Source organism: Oncorhynchus gorbuscha, linkage group LG06 (assembly GCF_021184085.1).
Source record: "Oncorhynchus gorbuscha isolate QuinsamMale2020 ecotype Even-year linkage group LG06, OgorEven_v1.0, whole genome shotgun sequence".
NCBI classification, from domain to species: Eukaryota; Metazoa; Chordata; class Actinopteri; order Salmoniformes; family Salmonidae; genus Oncorhynchus; species Oncorhynchus gorbuscha.
In genome coordinates, this window is record NC_060178.1 from 63,010,338 (window position 1) to 63,023,209 (window position 12,872).

The window sequence follows — 12,872 nt, forward strand, 5'->3', positions numbered from 1 at the left end:
TGGCTTGACGAGATGAGCTGTGCAGCGTAATGTTTCTAGTCCGCACACACTGTCCAAGAGCCCTGTGCTTTGTGGACTCTTGGGCTTTGCGGCGAATGAGATGTCACTGGCTACCACACACACGGAGACGGGGGTCCCCCCGACGTTAACTCTGCGTTAATAGAGTGTTGTCTTGCAAGCTCGATTATTGGATGATCTGTGAGTCCAACAGATTAACATTCATAATACTTTCAGTAGGCAATCTAAGCCTCCTCCTGAGCACTCAATGAGATCCACTGCTCATTATGCCCAGGCTGCCCAAGGCTCTTAAGTCTATATTATGGATGAGCTGCTGACAAGAGGGGGGGGGGGGGCTGGGTGAGTGAGTCTACGTAATAGCCATCCTTAACGTACTCGCACATTGTTGTGGGAAGGAAAGTTGTAATAACAGGCTTTAATTTTTTCACCATGGGACGCACCTTTTATTTGACCTTTATTTAACGAGGCAAGTCAGTTAAGAACAAATTCTTATTTTCAATGACGGCCTAGGAACAGTGGGTTAACTGACTTGTTCAGGGGCAGAACGACTGATTCTTTACCTTGTCAGCTCGGGGACTCGATCTTGCAAACTTTTGGTTACTAGTCCTAACCACTAGGCTACCTGCCGCTACGATGGCTGTCATTCATTTCTATTTGCATATCCGACAACTAGTAAACAGTGTTGTAAGAGATATGATAACAAGCTGCTGCAGTGCATGACACACAACTCCCAACGACGACACAAATACACAAAGAATGTCCTGATGGTGACTTAGCGATATCAACGGGCTCTACTGTGAAAGACACCACGTTTCTTAACAAATCCTGCATCAAATAGCCTCATCTGAGATCCATGCGCCTCCAAGAGAGAATTACACCGTGACTTTGTTTTGAGCTCTGTTTATTCTTGAGGTGGCGAGGGGAGGGGGGTAATACATTTAGAGAATGAGACGACTCTATTCCGGCTGGTTTGATGATCATTTCTGGCAGGATTACTGGCCATGCTAATTCTGTGTGTGTTTATGGGGGAGACGCTCTTCTTCATCTATATGCAGATCATACAGTCTGGCGCACTGCAGGCTCATCCACTCGTCTGTGAGACGATGTGACTGGAAGTCTAATGTACAGGCCTCTGTGACAGGGGGTGGGGGAAGCGATGTGGCATGCTTCCCCACTATGCTGAAGTCGGTAGAGAATCATGTTATTGCATTAGTGGACCGGCGCCCTGTTGACCTCTGAATGCAGAGGGCAATTAAGACGCTAAGTGTCACTGAATACATTAACGTACAATGCCTTCAGAAAGTATTCACACATTTTGTTGTGTTACAAAGTAGGATTAAAATTGATTTAATTGTCATTTTCTGTTAACGATCTACACAAAATACTCTGCAATGTCAAAGTGGAAGAAAAATGACATTTGTAAAAAATGAAAAAATCCTGAAAAATAAAACACTAATATATCTTGATTAGATAAGTATTCAACCCCTTGATTCAATACATGTCAGAATCACCTTTCGCAGTGATTACTGCTGTGAGTCTTTCTGGGTAAGTCTCTAAGAGCTTTCCACAACTGGATTGTGCAACATTTGCCCATTATTATTTTCTAAAATCTTCAAGTCAAATTGGTTGTTGATCTTTACTATCTTTACCATTTTCAGGTCTTGCCAAAGATTTTCAAACAGATTTAAGTCAAAACTGTAACTAGGCCACTCAGGAACATTCACTGTCTTCCTGGTAAGCAACTCCAATGTAGATTTGGGCTTGCATTTTAGGTTATTGTCCTGCTAAAAGGTGTCCTCTAGGATTTTGCCTATGCTTAGCTCCATTCCATTTTATTATTCTGAAAAAATCCCCAGTCAACGATTACAAGCATCCCATAACATAATGCAGAATAGTTTAAAATATGGAGAGTGGTACTCAGTAATATGTTGTATTGGATTTGCACCAAACATAACACATTGTATTCCAGGACAAAAAGTGAATTTCTTTGTCACATTATTTTGCAGAATTACTTTAGTGCCTTGTCACAAAAACAGGACGCATGTTTTGGAATATTTTTATTCTGTACAGGCTTCCTTTTCACTCTGTCAATTTGGTTAGTATTGTGGAGTAACTACAATGCTGTTGATCCAACCAGTTCTCTCTTATCACAGCCATTAAACACTGTAACTGTTTTAAAGTCACCATTGGCCTCATGGTGAAAAAATCCCTGAGCGGTTTTCCTTCCTCTCCTGCGTTAGGAAGGACGCCTGTATCTTTGTAGTGACTGGGAGTACTGACACACCATCCAAAATGTAATAATTTCACCACGCTCAAAGGGATATTCAATGTCTGCTTTTTTTCTTAATCTACAAATAGGTTCCCTTCTTCGCGAGGCATTGGAAAACCTCCCTGGTCTTTCTGGTTGAATCCGTGTTTGAAATTCACTGTTCAACTGGGGGACCTTACAGAAAATTGTTTGCGTTGGTTACAGAGGAGAGGTAGTTATTTTAAAAAATATATATGTTTAACACTATTATAGCATACAGTGAGTGTCCATGTAACTTATGTGACTTGTTAAGTTTACTCCTGAACTTACACTATACAGTGCATTCGGAAAGTATTCCCGACCACTTGACTTTTTCCACATTTTGTTACGTTACAGCCTTACTCTAAAATGTTTCCCCCCCTAATTAATCTACACACAATACCACATGAGAATTCAAAATAAGTTTTTAAGATCTTTTTTAAATTAAATAAGTATTCAGACCCTTTACTTAGTACTTTGTTAAAGCACCTTCGGCAGCGATAACAGCCTTGAGGCTTCTTGGGTATGACGCTACAAGCTTGGCACACCTATATTTGGGGAGTTTTGTCCATTCTTCTCTGCAGATCCTCTCAAGCTCTGTCAGTTTTGATGAGGAGCGTTGCTGAAACAGCTATTTTCAGGTCTCTCCAGAGATGTTAGATCCGGGCTCTGGCTGGGTCACTCAAGGACATTCAGAGACTTGTCCCGAAACCACTCCCGCATTGTCTTGGCTGTGTACTTAGATTTGTTGGTCGAAGGTTCACCTTCCAGGACCAGTCTGAGGTCTTGTGTGCTCTGGAGCAGGTTTTCATCAAGGATCTCTCTGTACTTTGCTCCCTTCATCTTTCCCTCAATCCTGACTAGTCTCCCAGTCACTGCCACTGAAAAACATCCCCATAGCATGATCCTGCCACCACCATGCTTCACCACAGGGATGGTGCTATGTTTCCTCCAGACGTGCCGCTTGACATTCAGGTCAAAGAGTTCAATCTTGGTTTCATCAGACCAGAGAATCTTGTTTCTCATGGTCAGAGTCCTTTTGGCAAACTCCAAGCGAGCTGTTATTTGCCTTTTACTGAAGACTGACCACTACCATAAAGGCCTGATTGGTGGAGTGCTGCTGAGATGGTTGTCCTCAGAGTGACCAGGAAGCTCTAGGAAGAGTCTTGGTGGTTCCAAACGTCTTCCATTTAAGAATGGAGGCCACTGTGTTCTTGGGGACCTTCAATGCTGCAGACATTTTTTGGTACCCTTCCCCAAATCTGTGATTTGACCCAATCCTGTCATCTCGGAGCTCTACAGACAATTCCTTCAATCTCATGGATGATCAATGGAAACAGGATGCACCTGAGCTCAATTTCAAGTCTCATAGCAAAGGGTCTGAATACTTATGTAAATAAGGTATGTTTTTTATATTTTTTATAAATGTGCAAACATTTCTAAAAACCTGTTTTGCTTTATCATTATCGGGTATTGTTTGTAGATTGACGAGGATTTTTAAAAATGTAATCCACTTTCGAATAAGGCTGTGGAAAAAGTCAAGGGGGCTGAATACTTTCCGAATGCAATATATACAAAAGTATGTGGACAGCCATTCAAATTAGTGGATTCGTCCATTTCAGCAACCCCCGTTGCTTACGGGTGTATAAAATTGAGCACACAAACATGCAATCTCCAAAGACAAACATTGACAGTAGAATGGCCTTACTGAAGAGCTTCGTGACTTTCAACATGGCACCATAATAGGATGCCACCTTTCCAACAAATCAGTTCATCAAATTTCTGCCCTGCTAGAGCTGCTCCGGTCAACTTTAAGTGCTGTTATTTGGAAGTGGAAACTTCTAGAAGTAACAACAGCTCAGCTGTGAAGTGGTAGCTCACACAAGCTCACAGAATATGACCGCCATGTGCTGAAGTGCGTAAAAATCCAAAATGGTTTGTCGAGATCGGTCTGGAAGAACTTTACTAGCCTGCACAGAGCCCTGACCTCAACCCCATCAAACACCTTTGGGGTAAATTAGAACGGCGACTGTGAGCCACACCTAATCGCCCAACATCAGTGCCCGACCTCACTAAGGCTAGTGGCTGAATGTTAAGTCCCTGCACTAATGTTCCAACGTCTAGTGGAAAGCCTTCCCAGAAGAGTGGAGGCGGTTATAGCAGCAAAAGAGGGACCAACTCCATTTTAATGCCCATCATTTTGGAATGAGATGTTCGACGAGCAGGTGTCCACATACCTTTGGTCATGTAGTGGAATTAGGCTTGCAATAGAAAAAGGGGTTAAATACATAGACTCAAGACAATTCAGCTTTTCATTTTTTATGAATTTATAAAAATGTAAAGAAAACAAACATTATTCCACTAACATTGTGGGGTATTGTGTGTAGGCCAGTGACAAAACCTCAATCTGAAAAAGTCAAGCGGTATGAAAATGTTCTGAAGGCATTGTATTTAGTGATAATTTCAATTGAGGCGTTACAGAGATTATACCATTATTAGTAGATGGTAAACTGACTTTTGCATAAAAAAGCTTGAATGATTATCATTGGCGCTTTAACATGGTCGTTTACAGAGCCAATGGCTCACACGTCTGATGACGAGGACTGGGATTTTCAGTTGGAGTTTAAGTTCACCAAATGACCTTCATACTAAAAAGTCAGACATTGATTATGAAGCAACTTGTAAACAGACTTGTAATTTACACACAGCACAGTGAGGTAAGCCCTAACCCTACAACTTTCCCTTCCCAGTGGTTTTCATGGTAGGCACTCTAATCCAATATCCTACTTGAAAGGGTTCTCTATAGACAAACTGGAAGTTAATTTCCTGAAGTTTTCCAGTCCCAGTGTACGGTGTGGAGGCTTGGGCTTGTCTCACACACACATATATCTCCCCACCCTTCCCGTTACCTGGAAAACAGCAGCTGCACCATATCCACCAGTGTGTGTTCGGCTGATTTCCTCAGGAGCTCTGTGGAGAGGGCAAAACAAACAGAGGAGGTGCCATTAGAGCCCAGAGGACAAGAGGAAAGAGGCCAGGCTGAGACCTCTTGTATGTCTATGTTTGGCCTGAATAAGGAGGGCATTTTATTAAAGCACAGCTCAGGGACTGAGGGAGGGTTGGGGGGTAGGGGGGGGGGGCTAGTGAACTACTAACGCCTGAAGGTCTGGAGGGGGTGAGAGTTGTAGTTGAGTAGTAGAGCTCATCAAAATGTTAGGCTGTAGTGATGAAGATTCCGGAGGCCATGGAAGCTAAACGTGATAATCAGGTTCATCCATGAGTTCCAGAATTTTTCCCCTGGAAAAGCTTCATAAAATACAGCTGTGTGTCTTTCTAGCAAAGCATGTGGACTAGCTGCAGTTCCTTCCAGGTGCATCAATCACTGGGAGAATTACTGAGATGGAGAACTCACCGCTGAGGCGCATCTCGAAGCAGATGCGGAAACACGACTGCATGATCTCACACACAGACTCGTTGGTCAGGTGGGCTCCTACGGGCGTGAGCAGCAAAGTCCTCAGGACCTGTCAAGGCAGAGACAGTGTGTATACATGCGAGTGTGTGCATGCGTAACATTCAGGGTTGCCACCTCAGTTCCACATGGGCTTTTACAAGCAGAGGAGGACGGGCTCATTGTAATGGCTGGAATGGAATGTTCGGAATCAAACACATGGAAACCCCATTTGACACCGTTGATTTATTCTATTCCAGCCATTACAACGAGCCCATCCTCCTACAGCTCCTCCCACCAGCCTCCTCTGTTTACGAGGTATGCCATCATACGGTAAATGTTCAACCTCAAAAGGGAATCCAGCCAGGGTATTCATGCATGTAATACACTTGTAGAAAGTTTCAAATGTTCTAGGCCCTCTCCTATTCTCGCTATACACCAAGTCACTTGGCTCTGTCATAACCTCACATGGTCTCTCCTATCATTGCTATGCAGACGACACACAATTAATCTTCTCCTTTCCCCCTTCTGATGACCAGGTGGCGAATCGCATCTCTGCATGTCTGGCAGACATATCAGTGTGGATGACGGATCACCACCTCAAGCTGAACTTCGGCAAGACGGAGCTGCTTTTCCTCCCGGGGAAGGACTGCCCGTTCCATGATCTCGCCATCACGGTTGACAACTCCACTGTGTCCTCCTCCCAGAGCGCTAAGAACCTTGGCGTGATCCTGGACAACACCCTGTCGTTCTCAACTAACATCAAGGCGGTGGCCCGTTCCTGTAGGTTCATGCTCTACAACATCCGCAGAGTACGACCCTGCCTCACACAGGAAGCGGCGCAGGTCCTAATCCAGGCACTTGTCATCTCCCGTCTGGATTACTGCAACTCGCTGTTGGCTGGGCTCCCTGCCTGTGCCATTAAACCCCTACAACTCATCCAGAACGCCGCAGCCCGTCTAGTGTTCAACCTTCCCAAGTTCTCTCACGTCACCCCGCTCCTCCGCTCTCTCCACTGGCTTCCAGTTGAAGCTCGCATCCGCTACAAGACCATGGTGCTTGCCTACGGAGCTGTGAAGGGAACGGCACCTCAGTACCTCCAGGCTCTGATCAGGCCCTACACCCAAATAAGGGCACTGCGTTCATCCACCTCTGGCCTGCTCGCCTCCCTACCACTGAGGAAGTACAGTTCCCGCTCAGCCCAGTCAAAACTGTTCGCTGCTCTGGCTCCCCAATGGTGGAACAAACTCCCTCACGACGCCAGGACAGCGGAGTCAATCACCACCTTCCGGAGACACCTGAAACCCCACCTCTTTAAGGAATACCTAGGATAGGATAAAGTAATCCTTCTCACCCCCCTTAAAATATTTAGATGCACTATTGTAAAGTGGTTGTTCCACTGGATGTCATAAGGTGAATGCACCAATTTGTAAGTCGCTCTGGATAAGAGCGTCTGCTAAATGACTTAAATGTAAATGTAAATGACAACCCATTCCCCATATAGTGCAGTGTCTAATATGTGCACTACTGTAAACTGGGAAAAGGGTGACATTTGAGATGGAGGCCTTGAGCTTGTTTGATTGATGATCGTCTGGTGCACGTTTACCTGTAGGATTTTCATGAGCACTACTTCATCGCTGGCGGGGTCCGTCCCTACGAATCTGGCGTGTGTGACGGCAGCCGCCATGTTCTCGATGGCCTCCGTCGCCGCCTCATGGTTAGCATCTGCACAGGGCAGATAACAAGATGGCCAATATGATCATCTCCTTAGAAATCAGCGGACATTTTTTAAAAACATAACACTGCTCATTCAAGCCTCAAGTCTGCCAAGTTTCACTCAGCTGAATTTAAGTGACAACTCCAATTGGAAGTTGTGAGGCACACGACAATGTTCAAATATGGATAGCATTGTCATTCAAAACAAGATAGAACAGAGGAAGTGAAATAATTGTTAGCCGCTAGCAAGTGTTGCAGTATCCCCTGCATGGAGGCCAGTTCAAAGCAGGCAGGTTGAGGAGGTTATTATTGAGAGGAATGCACATTGATATTGCCATCTTCTTACCAGATGTCAATACAGTGCAACAAGCCAATCTGTGAAACATTTGATGTTAAGGAAACCCTTATGATGGCATTCAACCTCGAAACGAACATACCTGTGTGGCAGACATTGTTTTCCAGACCAACTAAACCACTATTCTGTCCGATATGATCAATGACGACACATTTTTGTCATCTGAGCTATTGAATAATTAAAATAGGAAAAATTCCAAGTACAAGACCTAGTGGGGCGGCAGCGTAGCCTAGTGGTTAGAGTGTTGAACTAGTAACCGAAAGGTTGCAAGTTCAAATCCCCGAGCTGACAAGGTACAAATCTGTCGTTCTGCCCCTGAACAGGCAGTTAACCCACTGTTCCTAGGCCGTCATTGAAAATAAGAAATTGTTCTTAACTGACTTGCCTAGTTAAAGGTAAAATTAAAAATTAAAAAGTGTAGCTCCACCTCAAAAAGCACAAGGAAGAGGATTTTGACAAGGTATGACAGTCTAGTGACAGTCATGTGTTGGTTTTGTTGTCCATTGTTTCAAATGCTAACTTTTTAGCATGTGTCACAAATTCAATGCAAATCAATGGTACCTATATTGGCATTTTCACACTTCATGTCTAACAACTTCAAAAGCCGTGGTTGGCTTTTGACAATTCCTCATGTTCTCAATGTTTGAAAATGTTTTGGTCCATATCGGATGTTAGGTACATGTTAGGTACATATATTTATTGAATATTCTATAAATTAAAATAGCCAATTTGCGTGCAATCAATTAGCTTAATTTCTCAGAGATCAAGTTATATATTTCAAAAAAATGTTGCGGAATGCTAATTTGACCTGTTTCTAGCCACAGAAATGATTTCAGAACAATCTGAGATGGGGGGTGTCATGGCTTGTTGAAATGACATGGAACGACCCCATGCTAACGCAAGAGGGGAAACAAAACTATCTAGGAGTGCATCATTACATGAATGCATGTTTAATGCACAGACAGCTGCTGTCAAACAGATAATGCAGAGGACAGGTTTTCTGACAAGTGATAGCACTGCATGATTGGATGACTAGACTGTCCTGCCAATACGTCTTACATCTGATGGTCACACACACACACACACACACACACACACACACACACACACACACACACACACACACACACACACACACACACACACACACACACACACACACACACACACACACACACACACACACACACACACACACACAATCTAGCATGGTCCATCCAGAAGGTCCTTCCAAGCCTGGAGATCTGATCACCAAATGTGGCCTTTTGTGGGTCGTGCTGGCCAATTGGCTGTCTAGGCAACAGGAGCTAGTGTTTTGAAACCCAACAAGGCCAGGCAGCGGCCTGGAGCCAGCATGTTTTTCTTTCCCATCGCTCTTAAAGGAGCATTTAATTAACTTGGCCTAATAAGCAGAGAGCATACTAGGGGGAGGAGAGGGATAACAAGCGAAAGCCTTTCCAGGTAGAGGTCTGATGCCACACAACATTCTATCTATTGACGGATAAATAGGAAGGGTTTAGGCAGGGGAGGGGGGAAAGGTTTAGGCTGGTGCCATCCTTCCCACTGACAATCGATAATTGCTGTCATTAGCAAAAATGAAGCGGGGTGAAGTTTTAAAAAACTTGAGTGAATGCCGAGAAATGGCACAACGTGGTTAGCCGAGTGAAACGGTGTACTGCCAAAGTCCCTCAATGAGGCGAGGGTCACAACACAGAAACTGGAGCCACGGGCTATCCAGCAGAATGCCAGAAGTGATATAAAATACTAATCCCCCGTGGCAAAGTCTAGCCTAAGGGGAGGACTATTGTTAAAATATCACAGTTGGCTGGGCATGCGTGGCTGGAACAGCTGTTGTGTAGTATGACGTTAAAAAAAGAACATTCAGACTGCCAAGTAAGAGAGAGCGGAGAGTGGGTTTCAGAATGCCACACACAAAAACCCCAGAGGCACATACTGTACAACGACCAATACATCTCCTCAAACCAAACAAAAGGGTGTGTACTTTTCCTTAGTGTAAGTGAAGTCAAGTTTGTTCACCTGTTCCCCTTCTGAGACAACTGCTGAAGTAAAAAGGGCTTTATAAAATAATTGTGATTGAATAGCACTACAACCCATTAGCAGACAGGCCCAGATAACATTATTGTAAAAATACCCGATCTTCAAATATATATACATACACACACACACACACACACACACACACACACACACACACACACACACACACACACACACACACACACAATATAGGCATTTATATATATAACAACTCATTAGAAAACTAGTGTGATATTTTGCGCCTCTCTTTTGAACGGGTAATGAAGGCAAATGCTCAGTTGCGCTGTTCTATGAGCCTTATGAGGCTGGTGTGGCCATGGCTGCTTTCAGCAGGCTGAGTGGAGGTGCCTCTAGGCTCTGAGGGATGTTGGAGAGGAGGGGATCAGGATGTCCATCAGTGGAGGGGCTTAGGCCAGCACTCCCTCCGTGCCAGCAGACCTCAGGCCACAGATTGAGGGGAATTAGCCCTCACTCAATGAAATGTGTGCGCGAGTGGGAGTGTGTGTGTGATTTCCCTTGGTCTTTTCCGGACCCCCCAGGGCGACAGAGGGGGTAAGGCAGGGCCCATTGCAAACAGAAGAAGGGTGACGGGGGGACAAAGGGACGACACGAAGGGGAACATGTTCGGAGTGACACGCAGGGTAAAAGCAACAGGGCTAAGTTACATGCTGTGGTGGGTTTCTCCTGAGAGGAGCCTTGGAAAGGGATATTAAGAATGTGTGCAAACTTGCAGAGTCCTCTCCACCACATCAGATACGGGAGACAAAGAAAAGCCAAAGAAAAACCTCCACTACGTCTATACAACAAAGCAGACAGACTAAGAGAGATGTATTTAGCCTGCCACCAGTGGCCGCTTTATCGCTGCTATTATCTTTTGGCAATTGGACCTTTTCAGTTGTGATACTTGAAGAAAACGGTTCATATTTTCCATAACAGACAACTTTATAGTGAGGAAAAAACTATGCCAAAGTGAAGCGATCCCTAATCTATGTAAGCTGACGTTGAGAAATCTATTGTGAGATTCTAATTAGCATTAGGCTTACCATACATCTAATGGGAAACATTTGAGAAGTTATTAAAAATGGACAAATAATAATTAATAATAGTAATTATCAAAAACGAGTGAATGACCATTAAATCTGAACATTTTTGACACTGCAACCAGCAGATGGCAGTGTTCAACAGGATCAGGCCCTTTGCCTGTCTCTTAGTATCAGTCTTTCACCACCAACAGAAGTCATTTTAAACCTCTTACTCCACTTGTACAACGGTGTGGCATGTGGACAATTGAGCAAAAAGGACTTTTTTTGAGACATTTCCTTTGGCTTAGGTTTTGAAAACAATTACTGCATTTTCCAAAGGTTTCATAGATTGAGTAGGTCTACTACGTGTGCAGTACTAATGTAGGCTACATGTCATACATATCGTTAGCTAATACAGACAGCCAGCTCTCATAAATGTCTGAACAGAGGGATACTAAAGTTGACTTTTCACTGGAGAAGGGCCTAATCAGAACTGCTGGTGCAGGCTCATTAGTATAAAAGCCCTTTGACACTGAAAGATGGTTCATTCAATCTCACATGACTCTATGAACATGAGACAGACCGTCTCTAGTTCACCTGGTTATTAAGATAAGAGGCTTCTCTCCGACTCTGCAATCAATTCTAAATAACTAGGTACTGGCATTTCCTCTAAATGACCATGTCATAAGTACCAGAATACCACCAAGGCAGTACTTAGGAACTATTTGGATTTAAATGGTAACTAAGCCCTGTAAATTTGGCACTACTTACCGGCTAATCAACAAGACATCAGGGCCAACTCCATAGTAAGTACATATTCTAGTAGTGAAGTGAATAAGTTATTCAAGTGAATACGTGAATCTAGTGAATAACGATGTTAATGTCGAAACAGATCACATTTAGAAATCAATTTCAGTACTTTTCGGGAAGGTCTAGAATGAATCAGTTCTAAAAATCAAAGCTCTAGAATTTATTTTACAATTGAAATCATAATACTTCATAGATGCAGAATCTCTGTTGAAACTCTCAATCATTATTTAGCATTTTATTAGAAAGTTTAGGTATTTAACTACACTCCATTTATTGTCCAGTAATATGCTGTTGAAAAATGCATGTATTTATGTACGATCAGAGTCCAATACAACCAGTGCTTCCTCAGTTCCTCAATACATCTAACGACTGTGATCCGACGAGCCGCTTGCTGTGAGAGCAGACAGATGGTGTAGGGGAAAGTGATGCCGCTGAATTCAGTGTGTTAACAAGCTGGGAAAGACCTCACAGCATTTGAGGAACACGGGTTGAATTCAAACGGAGGGTAATATCTGAGCGTGTCATATCCTTCTCTTCATTCTGCGCTGGAGGGCCATTGTCTTGAGGGCTGCAGGGTCATGTTGCCATGGTTTCCCACCCATTTTAACTCCACTGATGAGGTGTGTGTGTGTGTGGGGGGGGGTTATAGGATTAGGAAGCAGGCGTTGGGTTTGGAGTGACAGACAGGGGCTCTGGGAGTGATTTGTGAGAGGCTGATCTGTGATGGTGTGTGCTTGTGGTTTGTGAGAGAGTGGTGTGTGTGTGTGTGTGTGTGTGTGTGTGTGTGTGTGTGTGTGTGTGTGTGTGTGTGTGTGTGTGTGTGTGTGTGTGTGTGTGTGTGTGTGTGTGTGTGTGTGTGTGTGTGTGTGTGTGTGTGGACGTGCATCTAGACTCAGTTTGCCAGGTATTCCAAGGGCTTGTGGGATCAGACTCGAAAAAGACAACTACGGTACACCTCAGGACACATGCCAAAAGCGATGGTCGTAGAGCTGAAATCAAATTACAAATAGCCTACCCTTCCAACATATGTTGTATTCACTGAATATTTGGCCAATATAACAGCTGAATGATAAAATTACAGCCGAATAAAAACATGTTCAGGACAGGGATGCGATAAATGGTGTTATTCAATGTTACAATGGAGCTTATTTTATTTCA

At 43.8% G+C, this 12,872-nt stretch overlaps 1 protein-coding gene across 1 annotated transcript in view; it reads right to left on the reverse strand.

Moving 5' to 3' along the window:
• LOC124038719 (Golgi-specific brefeldin A-resistance guanine nucleotide exchange factor 1-like) overlaps positions 1 to 12,872 on the reverse strand; it is a 131,174-nt gene that overhangs the window by 36,016 nt on the left and 82,286 nt on the right. The window contains exons 5-7 of the mRNA XM_046354801.1: positions 7,360 to 7,478; positions 5,718 to 5,826; positions 5,215 to 5,275 (exon numbers count right to left, since the gene is read on the reverse strand). Coding sequence (XP_046210757.1) covers positions 5,215 to 5,275; positions 5,718 to 5,826; positions 7,360 to 7,478 — 289 coding nt within the window. The remainder of the gene's footprint in view (positions 1 to 5,214; positions 5,276 to 5,717; positions 5,827 to 7,359; positions 7,479 to 12,872) is intronic.